The following is a 20,356-nucleotide window of genomic DNA, read 5'->3' as shown; positions in this document are numbered from 1 at the left end:
TTCTAACACATCCAAACTACCCTGCTTCTTTGCATGGCTAAAGCTTGCTTTTATTCCCATTCACTCTAAACTTTCTCATTTCACACACTCTGATAAACTCAGACACGATCTTTAGCAATTTCTCACCTAAATCTGCCATGAGTACCAGGTCATCAGCAAATAATAACTGATCCATCTCCTAAGCACCCCTACCCTTGCCAGACTGCACATCTACCTCTTTAACCAAAACCCTCACATTCACTTCCCTCAACATATCATCAATAAACAGACTGAAAAGGCCTGATGTTATCACACACTCCTACTTCAGATTCATCTTCATCTGGAACCATCCACCCTCCTTTCTACTAATTCACACACATACCTTATGCTCTTGATCAAAACTCCTCACTGCTTCTAAGAGCTTTCTTCCCATTATACCTTCCAAAAAGCATCTCTATAAATACATTCTATTTTCATCTGATCATTCAGTGAATATGAATTCTGTATGTTGTGCATTCATTTTGCATCATTTATTAATGTAGCTCCAAGACAAACACTGTGTATCATGGTGGATTGGGGAATGATAAGACAGGTATGGGGTCCAAAGCATTAATGACAAAGTTGAAGGAATATGTGGAAACTACATCAACAGGTATGAGTATTGCAAAAGCATATTTAAGAAAGTACAAGACAATTCAATATAAAATATAGAGAAGTAATAAATGAAAGTGTACAAGTTTCATGAAAAGTTAATCTAGAAGCAAACAAAATTCTATAAAACAGTGCAAGATGATGCTAAGGTGATGTGATAGCAATTAAGGAGTGCACTATTATAGGCTGATACACAGGTGTACTGTAGGTACAGGATGTGGAAAGAGGTAGTGCATAATCCTTGAGCAAAAGAAATGAATGCGACATCTAAATATCTGAAAAAAATATGATTAACTTAATGGGGAGTCTACAGTTCTGACTATGTGGTATACATTGGAAGACTTCTGAATGCTGTTAAGAATTTAGATAATGGATTTGGTGACATGTGAGAGGAAGTGATGAAATGAAAAAAAAATGGAGTGAAATAAATATAGGAGTGCAAAAAGGTTGCATCATGTTACCAAAGGTGTTTATATTCACTCATGGAGAAGGATGTAAGATGAGCATGAAATGAAGTACTTTACACATTGAAACAAAATGGAAATTACCACAGCTGTTGTGTGCACAGGATGCTGCTCTATTACCTGAAACAAGAGTTGTATAGATTAGTGGGTCATTTTGATGTTGGCTATAAGAGGTGAATGCTGAAAGTAAATAGAGTAAGTGTAAGGTGAAGCCCAAGTTAATACTGGTCAAGACAAATAGGATAATTAGAATTAGCAAAACTGACAGAGTAAAAGAATAAAAATGTGAGATTAAGCCATGCAGTTGAGGAACATATGGTAGATTCTATTTGATTCTGTGTGATTTGCTAAGCGCTAGAACTGAATGGTTATTCAGCCTTCTTTAGCTTAAAGATGAAAAACTTTTAAATATTTACATAAAATTACATATTCTGACATCCTATGAAACATACATAACTTCTTAAAACTACACATAAATAAAATTACATATTCTACCTTCTTTTAAGAAATTCATTAACCTATCTATATCAACATTAGTCTAAAATTTCTTCCAGTATCATTACTAAGCATATATTGCATTCCAAGTTTCGTATAATTTTGGCATTCCAGCAGTACATGTTCCACGGTAATATTGAAGGTGCAAGTTTCACATACTAGGGTAGGTCTTTCTTCATTTGAGTGACCATAGGTCAACACAGTATGACCTATCCTCAATCCACAAAGCAATGTCTCAGTATGGCGATTCCTATTGTAGTAGGCATGCCATACTTCAACACCTTTCTTCGTCTTTCATAGTTAGTTATTTTTCTGAGCTTCCAAATCCCATCTAGTTTGCCATTTACATCCAACGTAGTTCTTAATTCTGCACAAAATCACTGTGAGGTATAACCCTCTCACAAAGGTTGTTAGATATAGATGGTTTAGCTTCAGTATCAGCTATTTCACTGTCACAGATTCCTACATAAACAGATTACCATCAAAATTCTATACTTTTATGCTGTGAATGGATTCTTACAATCCAATTTTGGATTTTTTGAACTATGGGATGCAATGGAGCATACTCTGACACAGCTTGGAATACACTTTGGAAATTCTACAAGTCAAGATGATATATTTCAGCAAAGCTAAAGATACAAGAGAGGTAGATCACATTAGAGATAGATACATGTAATGAGACAACTGACAAATCAAAGATATTTTGGATGAAGGTGCATGAAGAATGATTAGGAAGTAGACAAAACTGTTGTGTTTTGTGTTTGGAGGTAATATTCATTCATTCATTTTTTCATTATTCTTAATCACCATCTTCCATGTCAGCGAGGGAGCACAAAGAAACAGATGAAGTACGGCCCAACCCACCCATATACACAATTATATACATAAACGCCCATACACGCATATATACATACATGTACATTTCAACGTATACATACATATACATACACAGACATATTCATATATATACATGTATATATTCATACTTGCTGCCATCACCTATTCCCATCGCCACCCCACCACACGAAACAGCATCCTCCCAATATGCGAGGTAGCCCCAGGAAAAGACAAAAAAGGCCACATTCGTTCACACTCAGTCTCTAGCTGTCATGTGTAATGCACCAAAACCAGAGCTCCCTTTCCACATCTAGGCCCCACAGACCTTTCCATGGTTTACCCCAGATGCTTCACATACCCTGGTTCAATCCACTGACAGCACGTTGACCCCAGTATACCACATCCTTCCAATTCACTTATTCCTTGCACGCCTTTCACCCTCCTGCATGCTCAGGCACTGATTGCTCAAAATCTTTTTCACTCCATCCTTCCACCTCCAATTTGGTCTCCTGCTTCCCCTTCTTCCATCCACCTCTGGCACATATATTCTCTTGTCAATCTTTCCTCACTCATTCTCTCCATGTGTCCAAACCATTTCAAATACACCCTCTTCTGCTCTCACAACCATGCTCTTTTTATTACCACACATCTCTCTTACTCGTTCATTACTTACTTGATCAAACCACCTCACATTACATATTGTCCGCAAACATTTCATTTCCAACACATCCACCCTCCTCCGCACAACCCAATCTATAGCCAATGCCTCGCAACCATATAACACAGCTGGAACCACTATTCCTTCAAACATATCCATTTTTGCTCTCAGAGATAATGTTCTTGCCTTCCACACATTCTTGAACACTCCCAGAACCTTTGCCCATTCCCCAACCCTGTGACTCACTTCTGCTTCCACTGTTCCATCCACTGCTAAGTCCACTCCCAGGTATCTAAAACATTTCACTTCCTCCAGTTTTTCTCCATTCAACTTACCTCCCAATTAATTTGTCCACCAACCCTACTGAACCTAATAACATTGCTCATATTCACATCTATTCTCAACTTTCTTCTTTCACACACTTTACCACACTCAGTCACCAGCTTCTGCAGTTTCTCACATGAATCTGCCACCAGCGCTGTATCATCAGTGAACCAATGACTCACCTCCCAAGCTCTCTCATCCACAACAGACTGCATACTTGCTCCTCTCTCCAAAACTAATTAAACAACCATGGAGACATCATGCACCCCTGCCGCAAAACGACATTCACTGAGAACCAATCACTTTCCTCTTTTCCTACTTGTAAAAATGCCTTACATCCTCGGTAAAAACTTTTCACTGCTTCTAGCAACCCACTTCCCATGATATATACTCTTAATTCCTTCCACAAAGAATCTCTATCAATTCTATCATATGTCCATAAATGCTACATACAAATCCATTTGTTTTTCTAAGTATTTCTCACATACATTCTTCAAAGCAAACACCTGATCTACACTTCCTCTACCACTTCTGAAACCACACTGTTCTTCCCCAGTCTGATGCTCTGTACATGCCTTTACCCTCTCAATCAATACTCTCCCATATAATTTCCCAGGAATACTCAACAAACTTATGCCTCTGTAATTTGAACAATCATCTTTATCCCCTTTGCCTTTGTACAATGACACTATGCATGCATTCCACCAATCCTCAGGCACTTCACCAAGATCCATTCATACAGTGAATACCCTTGACAGCCAATCAACGACACAATCACCCCTTTTTTAATAAATTCCACTGCAATACCATCCAAACCCGCCACCTTGCCGGCTTTCATCTTCTGCAAAGCATTCACTACCTCTTCTCTCTTTACCAAACCATAGGTAATATGTATGGGAAATTTGTTAAAATTCCATTGAATGATCAACTTAGTGAACAGAATCAAAGTCAAGAAGCATTTCTATTGGTTGGTGTGATGTTTATGTTCTAACACACCAATGATCATTCTGAATACATCACTGACTGGGCTACAGTTTTCTACATTTGCTTTTCAGGAAAGGTAGGGAATGTGTGAATAAGATTTTTCTGGTAAAGAAGACCATGGAAAAGTATTCAGAGCAGGTAAGAAGTTGTAAGCAGATTTTATGGGTTTGGAGAAAGCATATGATGTACGCAACTTTTATGGATTTGCAGAAAACATATGACAGAGTCGAGTGGAATGTTTTATGGGATGTGTCAAGGATATATGGGGTTGGGGACAACTGTTGGATGGTGTGAAATCTTTCTATAAAGGAGCAAATGCATGTGTAAGACTAGATAGAGAGTTGAGTGAGTTTCAGTATATATGTGGGTTTGAGGCAAGGCTGTGTGATGTCACCATGGATTTTTAATTCATATATGGATGGAGTGATAAGAGAAATGAAAGCAAATCTAGGAAAAAGAGTGCAGAGATGGAGTGTGGTAGTGAGATATGGTGGCTAGTGGCAAGCCTATTGGCAGATAACACTGTGTTGCTTTTTGAGAGTGTAGAGGAATTGCAAAAGGTTCTAAATGTATTTTATGATGTGTGCAAGCATAGGCAAATGAAATTAAAACAGGTAAAATGTGTGAAGCATAGGCAAATAAAATTAAAGCAAGTAAAAGTAAATTAATGATGTTTGAAAGGAAACAGAGAAAGTATAGATTATGTAAAACCATATAGAGTGAAAGAAGAAAGTGTACTAAATTGTGTTTTGGATACTGGAAGAGAAAAACTTGAAGAGGTGAAAGAAATTAAGAATTTAAGAAGCTGTCATGGGCAAGTCTGGTGATATGGAAGGAGAGGTAAGGAAGAGAGCAGTACAGGATAGAAGAGTCACTGGGTTTCTTAAAAGAATAATGAAAGGTAGAGAAGTAAGAATGGAAGTGAAGAGAGGATTAAGACAGCATAATACATCCAACCCTGACTATGCATCCAAAACATAGACATGGAATGAGCCTCAGAAGTCAAGTATCAAGGCTGTGGAAATGAGCTGTATGAGAGGAGCATGTGGTGTAACTAGATGGAATGAAGAGAGAAATGAAGGGGTGTATGAGAGACGTGGGATGGCCAGGAATCCAAAGGAAAAGAATTGTGGAGTGGTAGAGCTGTGAAATGTAATGCTCTGATGTGGTTTTGGCATGTGGAAAGAATGCAAGACTGGGAGATTACAAGGAGAGTGTAAGATAGCACAATTAAAGGGCTTGATGACATGGGAAATTAAGGTGGAAGAATACTGGAGGGAGAGAAATGGTGGAAGAAGACATAGAATGGTGTATGCAAGGGAGGCATCTAAGGACAGGGATAAGTGACGACTCTTCTGCCATGGCCACCCCTTGATGGGAGTTCCCGGAGGGAATGGGCATCAGAAATATAGATAGAATGATAGCTTTTCAGAGCACTGAAGACTATGCAGGTGATGCACAGTTTAAAGTGAAGCTAATAAATTTGTTATAAATGATATTAAGGGACTTTTACTTGTAAAATCTGATGCCAGTAATGTTGTGAGGATAATTAGTCTCTGTGCTGCTTTTGTGTTATGTTACTGAAGAAGTGAATGTCATATTCATCGGTATGTGATGCCCAGAATGGTTGATGTTTTGTTTGATGGGAGTGACAGCCCATTCGAGGAGACTATGATGAGTAAGCCGGATTCGCATCTGTCTTGGGTTAAATAAGTGATTGAAGACTTCTGTGGAGATGCTGACATATATACACACGTACATTATTCATACTTGCTGCCTTTATTCATTCCCGTTGCCACCCCGCCACACATGAAATAACAACCCCCTTCCCCTGCATGCGTGCGAGGTAGCACTAGGAAAAGACAACAAAGGCCACATTTGTTCACACACAGTCTCTAGCTGTCATGTACAATGCACCAAAACCACAGCTCCCTTTCCACATCCAGGCCCCACAGAACTTTCCATGGTTTACCCCAGGCGCTTCACATGTCCTGGTTCAATCCACTGACAGCACATCGACCCCGGTATACCACATCGTTCCAATTCACTCTATTACTTGCACGCCTTTCACCCTCCTTCATGTTCAGGCCCTGATCACTCAAAATCTTTTCCACTCCATCTTTCCACCTCCAATTTAGTCTCCCACTTCTCCTCGTTCCCTCCACCTCTGACATATATATCCTCTTTGTCAATCTTTCCTCACTCATTCTCTCCATGTGAACAAACCACTTCAAACCATATGTATATACTATTAACCATGGGGATAGGAGAGAAAGAATTCTTCCCACATATTCCTGTGTGTCATAGAAGGCGACTAAACGGGGCAGGAGTGGGGGGCTAGAAAACCTCCCCTACTTGTATTTAACTTTCTAAAAGGGGAAAGAGAAGGAGTCATGCGGGGAGTGCTCATCCACCCCAAAGGCTCAGACTGGGGTGTCTAAATGTGTGTGGATGTAACTAAGATGAGAAAAAAGGAGATAGGTAGTATTTTGAGGAAAGGAACCTGGATGTTTTGGCTCTGAGTGAAATGAAGCTCAAGGATAAAAGGGAAGAGTGGTTTGGGAATGTCTTGGAAGTAAAGTCAGGGGTTGGTGAGAGGACAAGAGCAAAGGAAGGAGTAGCAGTCTTCCTGATGCAGGAGTTGTGGGAGTATGTGATAGAGTGTAAGAAAGTAAACTGTAGATTGATATGGGTAAAACTGAAAGTGGATGGAGAGAGATGGGTGAATATTGGTGCCTAAGCACCTTGTCATGAGAAGAAAAATCATGAGGCAAGTGTTTTGGAAGCAGCTGAGTGAGTGTCTTAGCAGCATTGATGCATGAGAATGGGTTATAGTGATGGGTGATTTGAATGCAAAGGTGAGTAATGTGGCAGTTGAGGGTATAACTGGTGTAAATAGGGTGTTCAGGATGTAAATGGAAATGGTGAAGAGCTTGTAGATTTGTGTGCCAAAACAGGACTGGTGATTGGGAATACCAGGTTTAAAAAGAGATATACATAATTATACCTATGTAAGTAGGAGAGATGGCCAGAGAGTGTTACTGGATTATGTGTTAATTGATAGGCATGTGAAAGAGAGACTTCAGGATGTTAATGTGCTGAGAGGGGCAACTGGAGGGATGTCTGATCATTATCTTGTGGAGGTGAAGGTGAAGATTTGTAAAGGTTTTCAAAAAAGAAGAGAGAATGTTGGGGTGAAGAGAGTGGTGAGAGTGAGTATGTGAGCTTGGAAAGGAAACTTGTGTGAGGAAGTACCAGGAGAGGTTGAGTGCAAAATGGAACAAGGTGCGAACAAAGGAGTTAAGGGGAGTGGGCAAGGAATGGGATGTATTTAAGGAAGCAGCGATGGCTTGTGTAAAAGATGCTTATGGCATGAGAAAGGTGGGAGGTAGGGAGATCAGAAAGGATAGTGAGTGGTGGGATGAAGTAAGATTGTTAATAAAGAGAAGAGAGAGGTGTTTGGATGATTTTTGCAGGGAAGTAGTGTGAATGACTGGCAGAAGTATAAAAGAAAGAGGCAGGAGGTTTATAGAAAGGTGCAAGAGGTGAAAAATAGGACAAGTGAGAGTTGGGGTGAGGTAGTACCATTATATTTTTGGGAAAATAAAAAGATGCTTTGGAAGGAGGTAAATAAAGTATGTTAGACAAGAGAACAAATGGGAACATCGGTGAAGGGGGCTAATGGGGAGGTAATAACAAGTAGTGGTGATGTGAGAAGGAGATGGAGTGAGTATTTTGAAGGTTTGTTGAATGTGTTTGATGATAGAGTGGCAGATATAGGGTGTTTTGGTCGAGGTGGTGTCCGAAGTGAGAGGGGTCAGGAAGAATGGTTTGGTAAAGAGAGAAGAGGTAGCGAAAGTGTTGCGGAAGATGAAAGCCAGCAAGGCAGCAGGTTTGTATGGTACTGCAGTGGAATTTATTAAAAACGGGGGCAACTGTGTTGTTGACTGGTTGATAAGGATATTCAATGTATGTATGGTTCATGGTGAAGTGCCTTAGGATCGTCGGAATGCATGCATAGTGCCATTGCGCAAAGGCAAAAGGGTTAAAGGTGAGTGTTCAAATTACAGAGGTATAAGTTTGTTGAGTATTCCTGGGAAATTATATGGGAGGGTATTGACTGAGAGGGTACAGGCATGTACAGAGCATCAGATTGGGGAAGAGCAGTGTGGTTTCAGAGGTGGTAGAGGATGTGTGGATCAGGTGTTTGCTTTGATGAATGTATGTGAGAAATACTTAGAAAAACAAATGGATTTGTATGAAGTACTTATGGATCTGGAGAAGGCATATGATAGGGTTGATAGAGATGCTTTGTGGAAAGTATTAACAGTATACGGTTAAGGAGGTAAGTTGCTAGAAGTAGTGAAAAGTTTCTACCAAGGATGTAAGGGATGTGTACGAGTAGGAAGAGAGGAAAGTGATGGGTTCCCAGCGAATGTCAGTTTGCAGCAGGGGTGTGTGATGTCTCCATGGTTGTTTAATTTGTTTATGGATGGGGTGGCTAGGGAGGTAAATGCAAGAGTTTTGGAGAGGGCTTGGGAAGTGAGTCAGTTGTTGTCCTCTGGTGGCTAATTCAGGTGAGAAACTGCAGAAGTTGGTGACTGAGTTTGGTAAAGTGTGAGAAAGAAGAAAGTTGAGAGTAAATGTGAATAAAAGCAAGGTTATTAGGTTCAGTAGGGTTGAGGGACAAGTTAATTGTGAGGTAAGTTTGAATGGAGAAAAACTGGAGGAAGAAGTGTTTTAGATATCTGGGAGTGGATTTAGCAGTGGATGGAGCCATGGAAGTGGAAGTCAGTCACAGGGTGGGGGAGGGGGCGAAAGTTCTGGGAGCATTGAAGAATGTGTGGAAGGAGAGAACGTTATCTCGGAGCAAAAATGGGTATGTTTGAGGAATAGTGGTTCCAACAATGTTATATGGTTGCGAGACATGGGCTATAGAGAGGGTTTTGTGGAGGAGGGTGGATGTGTTGGAAATTAAATGTTTGAGGACAATATGTGGTGTGAGGTGGTTTCATCGAGTAAGTAATGAAAGGCTGAGAGAGATGTGTGGTAAAAAAAAAAAAAGGGTGTGGTTGAGAGAGCAGGTGTGTTGAAATGGTTTGGTCACATGCTAGAGAATGAGTGAGGAAAGATTGACCAAGAGGATATATGTGTCAGAGGTAGAGGGAACAAAGAGAAGTGGAAGACCAAATTGGATGTGGAAGGATGGAGTGAAATAGATTCTGAGTGATCAGGGCCTGATCATACAGGAGGGTGAAAGACTGGCATGGAATAGGGTGAATTGGAACAATGTGGTATACCGGGGTCGATGTGCTGTCAATGGATTGAACCAGGGCATGTGAAGCATCGGGGTAAACCATGGAAAGTTTTGTGGGATCTGGATGTGGAAAGATAGCTGTGGTTTCGGTGTATTGCACGACAGCTAGAGACAGTGTGAACGAATGTGGCCTAGTTGTCTTTTCCTAGTGCTACCTCACATGCATTCAGGGGGAGGGCGTTGCTATTTCATGTGTGAAGGGGTGGCGAGGGTAATGGATGAAGGCAGCAAGTATGAATATGTATATATGCAAATGTCTGTGTATGTATATGTATGTATGCGTTGAAATGTATAGGTATGTATATGTGCATTTATGTATATACATGTGTATGTGGCTGAGTTGGGCCATTATTTTGTCTGTTTCCTTGTGCTACCTCACTAATGCAGGAGACAACGACTAAGTATAATAAAAAAAAAAAATATATGTATTAGACATATGGTGAAAATAAGTCAGGAGAAGTAGGTTAACAACTGGAAGAAAGAAGAAGGGGTAGGACAAATTGGAGATGGAAAGTTGGAATGAAAAAGTTTTTGAGTGATAGGGCCTAAACATGCAGAAGGGTGAAAAGTGTTTATGGTTCAGAAAGAATTGGAACAATGTGGCATACTGAGGTCAACGTGCTGTCAGTGGACTGAACCAGGGCATTTGAAGTGTCTGGGATGGAAAGTTTTGTGGGGCCTGATTGTGGATATGGATGTGTGGTTTTAGTGCATTACAGAAGACAGCTTGAGAATAGACAAAGATACTCTGTGGAAGGTTTTACAAATATATGGTGTTGGAAAAATACTACTAGAAGCAGAGGAAAAATTTTATCAAGGGTGCAAGGTATGTGAGTGAGTAATTTCTGATGACAGTTGGTCCACAGTAGTGGTGTGTGATGTCACCAAGATTGTTTAAAATTGGTTATGGATGGAGTGGTGAGGGAAGAAAATTGCAAGGGTCTTGGAGAAAGGGGTGAGTATGCAGTCTGTTGGGGGTGTGGGGACCTGAGAAGTGAGTCCGTTGTTGTTTGTTGATAACATAGCACTGGTGGCAGATTCAAGTAAGAAAATGCAATCAAAAAAGATGGTGTCTGAGTTCAGAAGACAGTGAAGAGGATGTTGAGAGTAAATGTGAATAAAACAAGGTTTTATGTTCAGCAGGGTAGAAAGGCAGGTTAATAAGGTTATGAGTTTGAATGGAGAAAGTCTGGAGGAAGTGAAGTGTTTCAGATACCTAGGAGTGGATGTGGCAGTGAATGGAACCATGGAACTGGGAGTCATAAGGTGGGTGAGGAGGCAAAGGTTCTGGGACCACTGAGGAAAGTGAGGTCATTTTCTTGGAGTGCAAAAATAAATATGTTTGAGAGCATGGTATTCCCAAATGTATAGTATGGATGTGAGGCATGGGCTTATAAAGATGAGGATGTGTAATCACTACAAATTTCTTTAGTCTTTGTTTTTGACTTTACTAAGAAGGTGCTAGTCCTTATCATCAAATAATTCAGCAAAAGTTACCTTACATCATGTGGCTTCAAATATTAAAATAATAACACTGTACTGTCAATATACTGTCAATCACATCAGTGCTTAAATCTGGAGGAAAAAATTAAAGTACAGAAATTTGTAATTTTTCAGAAAATAGTTCGGTGTAACAAAGAAAAGACAGATCTACTCTGTCTAATAACAATGATATATCAAAAAATACATTTCTGTATCTGTGAATAATACATATGCAACAGTAGACTGTGATTCATATTATGAAAAACGCTCACATATAGCACTGTCCTCATCAGACGTGTCCCCAGCACCGCAGTCTGCCTCACCATCACACACCCAGCCCTGTGGAAGACACTTGCCAGTCACAGTGCACCGGAAGGTCCCACATAGTGCAACAGCTGGTGAGAGAAAAAAAAAAATCAAAAAAAGGTATGGACAGGCTCCCCTTGCAATGCAAACCACATACTTTGAAGAGATCATTTCATGGAAAACCATGATGCAGTCATATATGATTCACAATTATCTCATCCTGTATATTCAAGTTAAAACTCTGCTGTAATAATATACTCATATTCTATAAAGATATAAAAATGTGGACTTAAAATAAAATACAGGTACACCACCGATTTTCCTGCACTGTTGGTTCCAAATCCTTGTCGGATTAACCGGACCAACCGTGGTCGAGTAATAATAATTCATGAACACACCTCTAACCCACTAATTATACATCTCCCATGTGTCTAAATCATACCATGGGCTGCTAGAAATTTACATTACACGAATATTAAATGTTTGAGCACCGTAAGATGGTAAGTCTGTCCTAAGATCATTCGAATCCAGTAGCGCCACTTGAAGGGGGGTGCCAGTGGCGTAATGGTGTCATGGATCCATACAATGATTTGGATCATAAAGATTTAGATTTCTTGACCATGGAATCACATTGATATCGTTATTAGTTCAACAGTTATTCAAATAATTGATATTTCCATAATGGCGTCCTGGATCCAGACAATGATCATTCCCAAAATCTAATAAATTGGTCCTTGTATCATTTCTGACTTTCCCTGAAAATTTCATCAAAATTTGTTCATAACTTTTGTTAAAAGTTGCTCACAGACAAACAAACAAACACCGGTAAAAGCATAATCTCCTTAGGGGAGGTAATGAAAATAAAAAATACTGGTGTCATATGTTTAGACGGATGCAATCTCAGTGCTTGCCATAGGCGCAATTTCCCCTAGATATGCCCCTGTTTGAATCCTGTGGGGTCTTCTTTGTCTTCTGTTGTTAGTGTTTTCCTAAGTGTGCATCACCAGAATAATGCAGTTTTGTATGCATTATACAACTGCACAGAACTGAGGCGCTTGTCAGCTACAAGTTTCGCAAATTCGTCCACATACTTGGCAGCTCCTTTGTGGTTTGCAGACCACTTTACTCCTCACACTTTATTCATGGAAATTCCATGATGCTTCTTGAATCTTTGAAGCCATCCTTCACTACAGTCACACTCATATTATAATTTAAGTTCTCTATGGAACAACTTAGCCTGGTCCATTATCATGCTACCTGATAAGTCCACTCCATCACTCCGAAGCTGTCAAAACCATTCCATCATCACTCGATCGTGCTCAGTACTCTAACCATCTTTCATAATTTTTCTACTCATTTGCTTCTTGGAATCGCTGTCTGCATAAAATTTCAATATTTACTCCCTTTGCTTCTTTATATCATAAAAGTTGATGAACCAATACTGTAGATGTCACACAGCTTACGCACCAAAACACCATGGTCCATTTTTTCAACAGTTCTTCTTTATCTTGGATTGATTTGGACTGATGTTTATGTTTGACACTACGACAATTTCATATGTCTTAGGAGCTTTAGCTAGGGTTGAATTTAAGCAAAATAAGCTAAGAATCTCAAAGAATTGTGGTATCACCACCTACAAGTGCAGTGTAAAGAATATAAACAAGCGCACCCTACCCACAACGCCATCTGTGGCCGCGGTAAAGGAGGTGTTGAACCATCAGTTGCCGGAAAATCAGTGGTGTATCTGTACAAGTTTATAACAATTCCTAGTTACACGATAGAAATCAAAATTCATAATACCAAATACAGTACCAAACAACCATCATACTTTAGTTATGAAATTCACAGTACAGTAGTATATATAACTTACATATATAAATGAATAATAATAATACTAATAATGATAATAATAATAATAGGGATAGGGGAGAAAGAATACTTCCCACGCATTCCTCACGTGTCGTAGAAGGTGACTAAAGGGGATGGGAGAGGGGGGTTGGCAACCCTCCCCTCCTTGTATTTTAACTTTCTAAAGGGGGAAACAGAAGAAGGAGTCACGCGGGGAGTGCTCATCCTCCTCGAAGTGCTCAGATTGGGGTGTCTAAATGTGTGTGGATGTAACCAAGATGAGAAAAAAGGAGAGATAGGTAGTATGTTTGAGGAAGGAACCTGGATGTTTTGGCTCTGAGTGAAACGAAGCTCAAGGGTAAAGGGGAGGAGATAGGTAGTATGTTTGAGGAAAGGAACCTGGATGTTTTGGCTCTGAGTGAAACAAAACTCAAGGGTAAAGGGGAAGAGTGATTTGGGAATGTCTTGGGAGTAAAGTCAGGGGTTAGTGAGAGGACAAGAGCAAGGGAAGGAATAGCACTACTCCTAAACAGGAGTGGTGGGAGTATGTGACAGAGTGTAAGAAAGTAAACTCTAAATTGATATGGGTAAAACTGAAAGTGGATGGAGAGAGATGGGTGATTATTGGTGCATATGCAACTGGGCATGAGAAGAAAGATCATGAGAGACAAGTGTTTTGGGAGCAGCTGAGCGAGTGTGTTAGTAGTTTTGATGCACGAGACCGGGTTATAGTGATGGGTGATTTGAATGCAAAGGTGAGTAATGTGGCAGTTGAGGGAATAATTGGTGTACATGGGGTGTTCAGTGTCGTAAATGGAAATGGTGAAGAGCTTGTAGATTTATGAGCTGAAAAAGACTGGTGATTGGGAATACTTGGTTTAAAAAGAGAGATATACATAAGTATACATATGCAAGTAGGAGAGATGGCCAGAGAGCATTATTGGATTATGTATTAATTGATAGGCACTTGAAAGAGAGAATTTTGGATGTTAATGTGCTGAGAGATGCAACTGGAGGGATGTCTGATCATTATCTTGTGGAGGCGAAGGTGAAGATTTGTAGAGGTTTTCAGAAAAGAAGAATGTTGGGGTGAAGAGAGTGGTGAGAGTAAGTGAGCTTGGGAAGGAGACTTGTGTGAGGAAGTACTGAGAGAGACTGAGTACAGAATGGAAAAAGGTGAGAACAAAGGAGGTAAGGGGAGTGGGGGAGGAATGGGATGTATTTAGGGAAGCAGTGATGCCTTGCGCAAAAGATGCTTGTGGCATGAGAAGGGTGGGAGGTGGGCAGATTAGAAAGGGTAGTGAGTGGTGGGATGAAGAAGTAAGATTATTAGTGAAAGAGAAGAGAGAGGCATTTGGACGATTTTTGCATGGAAATAATGCAAATGAGTGGGAGATGTATAAAAGAAAGGGGCAGGAGGTCAAGAGAAAGGTGCAAGAGGTGAAAAAGAGGGCAAATGAGAGTTGGGGTGAGAGAGTATCATTAAATTTTAGGGAGAATAAAAAGATGTTTTAGAAGGAGGTAAATAAAGTGCGTAAGACAAGGGAGCAAATGGGAACTTCAGTGGAGAGGGCTAATGGGGTGGTGATAACAAGTAGTGGTGATGTGAGAAGGAGATGGAGTGAGTATTTAGAAGGTTTGTCGAATGTGTTTGGCGATAGAGTGGCAGATATAGGGTGTTTTGGTCAAGGTGGTGTGCAAAGTGAGAGGGTTAGGGAAAATGATTTGGTAAACAGAGAAGAGGTAGTAAAAGCTTTGCGGAAGATGAAAGCCAGCAAGGCAGCAGGTTTGGATGGTATTGCAGTGGAATTTATCAAAAAAGGGGGTGACTGTATTGTTGACTGGTTGGTAAGGTTATTTAATGTATGTATGACTCATGGTGAGGTGCCTTAGGATTGGCGGAATGCTTGATAGTGCCACTGCCATTGTGCCATTGTACAAAGGCAAAGGGGATAAAAGTGAGTGCTCAAATTACAGAGGTATAAGTTTGTTGAGTATTCCTGGTAAATTATATGGGAGGGTATTGATTGAGAGGGTGAAGACATGTACAGAGCATCAGATTGGGGAAGAGCAGTGTAGTTTCAGAAGTGGTAGAGGATGTGTGCATCAGGTGTTTGCTTTGAAGAATGTATGTGAGAAATACTTAGAAAAGCAAATGGATTTGTATGTAGCATTTATGGATCTGGAGAAGGCATATGATAGAGTTGATAGAGATGCTCTGTGGAAGGTATTAAGAATATATGGTGTGGGAGGCAAGTTGTTAGAAGCAGTGAAAAGTTTTTATCGAGGATGTAAGGCATGTGTACATGTAGGAAGAGAGGAAAGTGATTGGTTCTCAGTGCATGTAGGTTTGCGGCAGGGGTGTGTGATGTCTCCATGGTTGTTTAATTTGCTTATGGATGGGGTTGTTAGGAGGTGAATGCAAGAGCTTTGGAAAGAGGGGCAAGTATGCAGTCTGTTATGAATGAAAGAGCTTAGGAAGTGAGTCAGTTGTTGTTCGCTGATGATACAGCGCTGGTGGCTGATTCATGTGAGAAACTGCAGAAGCTGGTGACTAAGTTTGGTACAGTATGTGAAAGAAGAAAGCTGAGAGTAAATGTGAATAAGAGCAAGGCTATTAGGTACAGTAGGGTTGAGGGACAGGTCATCTGGGAGGTAAGTTTGAATGGAGAAAAACTGGAGGAAGTGAAGTGTTTTAGACATCTGGGAGTGGATTTGGCAGCGGATGGAACCATGGAAGCGGAAGTGATTCATAGGGTGGGGGAGGGGGCGAAAGTTCTGGGAGCATTGAAGAATGTGTGAAAGTCGAGAGCATTATCTCGGAAAGCAAAAATGGGTATGTTTGAAGGAATAGTGGTTCCAACAATGTTATATGGTTGCAAGGTGTGGGCTATGGATAGAGTTGTGCGCAGGAGGGTGGATGTGCTGGAAATGAGATGTTTGAGGACAATATGAGGTGCGAGATGGTTTGATCGAGTAAGTAATGTAAGGGTAAGAGAGATGTGTGGTAATAAAAAGAGTGTGGTTGAGAGAGCAGAAGAGGGTGTTTTGAAATGGTTTGGTCATATGGAGAGAATGAATGAGAAAAGATTGACCAAGAGGATATATGTGTCAGAGGTGGAGGGAAAAAGGAGAAGTGGGAGACCAAATTGGAGGTGGAAAGATGGAGTGAAAAAGATTTTGAGTGATCGGGGCCTAAGCATGCAGGAGGGTGAAAGGAGTGCAAGGAATAGAGTGAATTGGAACAATGTGGTATACCAGGGTCGACGTGCTGTCAATGATTGAACCAGGGCATGTGAAGCGTCTGGGGTGAACCATGGAAAGTTCTGTGGAGCCTGGATGTGGGAAGGGAACTGTGGTTTTCGTGCATTATTAGATGACAGCTAGAGACTGAGTGTGAATGAATGAGGTCTTTGTTGTCTTTTCCTAGTGCTACCTCGCACACATGGGGGGGGGGGCTATTTCATGTGTGGCGGGGTGGCGATGGGAATGAATAAAGACAGACAGTATGAATTATGTACATGTGTATATATGTATATGTCTGTGTGTGTATATATATGTATACGTTGAGATGTATAGATATGTATATGTGCATGTGTGGATGTGCAAGTATATACATGTGTATGTGGGTGGGTTGGGCCATTCTTTCATCTGTTTCCTTGCGCTACCTCGCTAACGCGGGAGACAGCGACAAAGCAAAATAAATATAAATAAATAATAATAACTTTAATTTTCCAAAAGAAGGAACAGAGAAGGGGGCCAGGTGAGGATATTCCCTCAAAGGCCCAGTCCTCTGTTCTTAACGCTACCTCGCTAACGCGGGAAATGGCGAATAGTTTGAAAGAAAAGAAAGAATAATAATAACAATAATAATAATAATAATAATAATAATAATAATAATAACAATAAAAAGTGTAAAAAGCCACTTACGACAATCTGCAGGTTCATCGGATGCATCAAGACAGTCTGGGGAGTAGTCACACTTCCACCTACGGGGTATACACCTAAGCCCATCGGCACACAAAAATTGGCCCTCTAGACACTGAACTGCAAAGACAGAGGGTCATGTATTAGAAAAATTTTTTTCTTTCTTTTAAACTATTCGCCATTTCCCGCGTTAGCGAGGTAGCATTAAGAACAGAGGACTGGGCCTTTGAGGGAATACCCTCACCTGGCCCAATTCTCTGTTCCTTCTTTTGGAAAAAAAAAAAAAAAAAAAAAAAAACGAGAGGGGAGGATTTCCAGCCCCCCGCTCCCTCCCCTTTTAGTCGCCTCCTACGACACGCAGGGAATACGTGGGAAGTATTCTTAATCCCCTATCCCCAAGGATAGAAAAATTAATGGCATAAAATATCAAAAGTAGTGAATGATGGAAGTTTACATAAAAAGTTCATAAACAATACTACCACAAAGCTGCAAAAAGAATGTGTCTTAGAGCCTCAGGACTACTGCCCCAAAGAATGTGCCTTAGAGCCTCAGGACTACTGCCCCACTAATTTTCACTTAAGTATAATCTCATTTAGGACATATGCCATTCTTTAAGCAATCATAATTCTCAATCATCAAAACTTTAAGCAATTTTAGTTAAGGTTCCCTTGTAAATTGATGATGCAATCCACTTAGCTTTTCACTTCCCTCATGACCTTTGGATCATCTTTCACTTCCCTCAAGACCTTTGGATTATCTGCAAACACATTAAGGTTGGAGTCATACCTTCAGGAAGGTCACTAATATAATTCAGGAAAAGATCCTTGAGGCACTCTATTGATCACCTCAGAAAATTCAGATGATTCCTCTGGCTTGTGTCATCTGTTCCCATCCACTAACATAATCTTCTGTTCACTAAGGGAGTTTCCCCGATTCCTGCCTTGTGATCCAGTTTCTAATTAGCCCCGCAAGCTGTACAGCATCACTCTCTTATACGAATCTAAGAGGTTTGTTAAACATGACCTCCTTTCCCTACAACAATGTGGTCTCTCATCAGATAATCAACCATTTTCACAATCTTACAATCTTACAAAGCACACTCATCAGTGAGACAGGTCTATAGTTCAGAGTCTGTTCCTGGTCTAATTTTTATCAAGAAAGGTATGCTGTTTGCCCTTTTCCATTCCCTTTTGTGTTGATGTTTTTGTTGTAGAGAAAGTCATGTGTTTGTCCAAGACTGCTTCTCCTTTGCACTATCAGAACTCTAAATATAAGCTCTTATCATCATTTTGAATCCAAGGGTACAGTTTGTGCTTACTCTAGTACAAAAAGACCTATTGCTCACCTTGTGAACTTTTTTTTTCACTTTCCTAACTTTGATACTAATTAGCTTAAAATTCCCCTTTCCTCCATGAACTTGCTTCTGTGTTTCTTCCAGCAATGTACAACTCTTCAACTATATGATTTCTTGACACAAAGCTCTACTCTCTTCATACCCATGCACTGAGATCCTCTGTGCAGGGGATTTCAATGTAAAACCCAAAATTGATTAGGCTCCATCCAGGACGATGTGAACAATTAATTTAACATCCTACCCAAATTCCAAACTCTCATAACCACTCTTCCACACAACCTGACCTCTTTTTAGCCTCTGACCCTTCCACTATTAACACACCTTTCCTGCCCCCTTTGGGTCCTCCAACCACAATTCTCTCCCTGATTTTCTCTAATATGCCATTTCTTTTTCTATAAGCTCTCTCTCTCCTTGGTTGTTGAAAGTTCTGCAAGTACATCAATTATCTTCATCTCTATATCGGAAGTTCACTCCCACTCTCATGATTTTTGACTTCAATGAGTGTGCTGTGGTATTTGAAGGTCATGTTCCACTTTTAAACTTCTGTCTCCTCATACTACAAGATAGTATTAATTATATCAAGAATATTTCATTGTACCTATTTTCTTAATTGGGTTTCATATTTTCTTAAGTGGGTTTCAGAGTTTTCCTCAGCTGCTCCTTCAATCTCTTAATCTCACTCTTGTAATTCTTCATGTCTCTATACCTCCCGATATACTTCACTTCAATCTGGGTGGAGGTGGAATGTTGCCAACACTTTCAAATCTTATCAATATCATCCTCTCTCAGTACAGTTTATGACAAATGGAACATTAAAATTAGACAGATATCATCATACCTGGTTTGTTTAGACAGGTTATAAATACAAAGAAATTCAAACAGCAACAGATCACTGGGTCCTTTCAAGGCTGTCTGTGATAAAGGGAGACATCAGAAGCTCACAGATTAGTGTAAAAAAGTTAGATGGTATACAGATAATTCTAAGAGAATAACCTACAAACTGTCCAAGCGACTAAGGAAACACTAATAATACAAGTCATGGACTTGAAGCAAAATGTTTATTAGCTATTTTTATATAAATATATCTATAGTTCTGCTTTCAACCACTTTAATAAGCAAATTGTTCCAAATGTTAACAATCCTGTTGAAGAAATTGAAGAAAAAGTACTTCCTCTTATTCAAGGTAAAACATTTGCCCACAGCTTGTCTCCATTGCTACAAGAAACCACACGAATCAAGTCTTAAGTAACTTGATAGATCAAGATAATCATAATTTTGAATACTGTATTACATCACCTCTTAGCCATCTCTTTTCTATGCTTAATTAGATTCAAGTTGTCTAATCTGCTCTTGTAGGATTTGTTTCTCAGCCAGGGAATAATCTTGGTGGCTCACGCTGACTATTTTTTCGTATAAGGTGAACAAAATTAAACGCAACATTCAGGATGGAGACAAACCAATGAAGTGTAAAGAGTAGGGATGATTTCCCTGGACTTAAATTCAGAAACCCTACCTAAGACATCCAAAAAATTTGTTTGCTCTTTTCTAAGTACTGCTTACTTGCACTTCAAAAGAATTCATGCTGTAGCTTGCCTTTTCATTTTTGCTACCAATATCAAAATTCATTTACCATCTGTGAGCCCTTTCCACCATTCTTTTCTGCTACTAATACATAAAACTATGTACATATCGATATCAAAATTCATTTGCCACCTATGAGCACTTTCCAT

General features: G+C 40.0%; 1 protein-coding gene across 1 annotated transcript in view; it reads right to left on the bottom strand.

Annotated features, from left to right (window-relative positions):
- The window catches only part of LRP1 (LDL receptor protein 1), a 1,167,923-nt gene that overhangs the window by 979,508 nt on the left and 168,059 nt on the right, over positions 1-20,356 (bottom strand). The window contains exons 2-3 of the mRNA XM_071663699.1: positions 17,276-17,392; positions 11,464-11,586 (exon numbers count right to left, since the gene is read on the bottom strand). Of these exons, the coding sequence (XP_071519800.1) occupies positions 11,464-11,586; positions 17,276-17,392 (240 nt within the window). The remainder of the gene's footprint in view (positions 1-11,463; positions 11,587-17,275; positions 17,393-20,356) is intronic.

The sequence above is a fragment of the Panulirus ornatus genome, chromosome 1, assembly GCF_036320965.1.
Source record: "Panulirus ornatus isolate Po-2019 chromosome 1, ASM3632096v1, whole genome shotgun sequence".
Taxonomy (NCBI): domain Eukaryota; kingdom Metazoa; phylum Arthropoda; class Malacostraca; order Decapoda; family Palinuridae; genus Panulirus; species Panulirus ornatus.
Note: the sequence above shows the minus strand (reverse complement) of the source record. Positions and strands in the feature narration are given on the sequence as shown.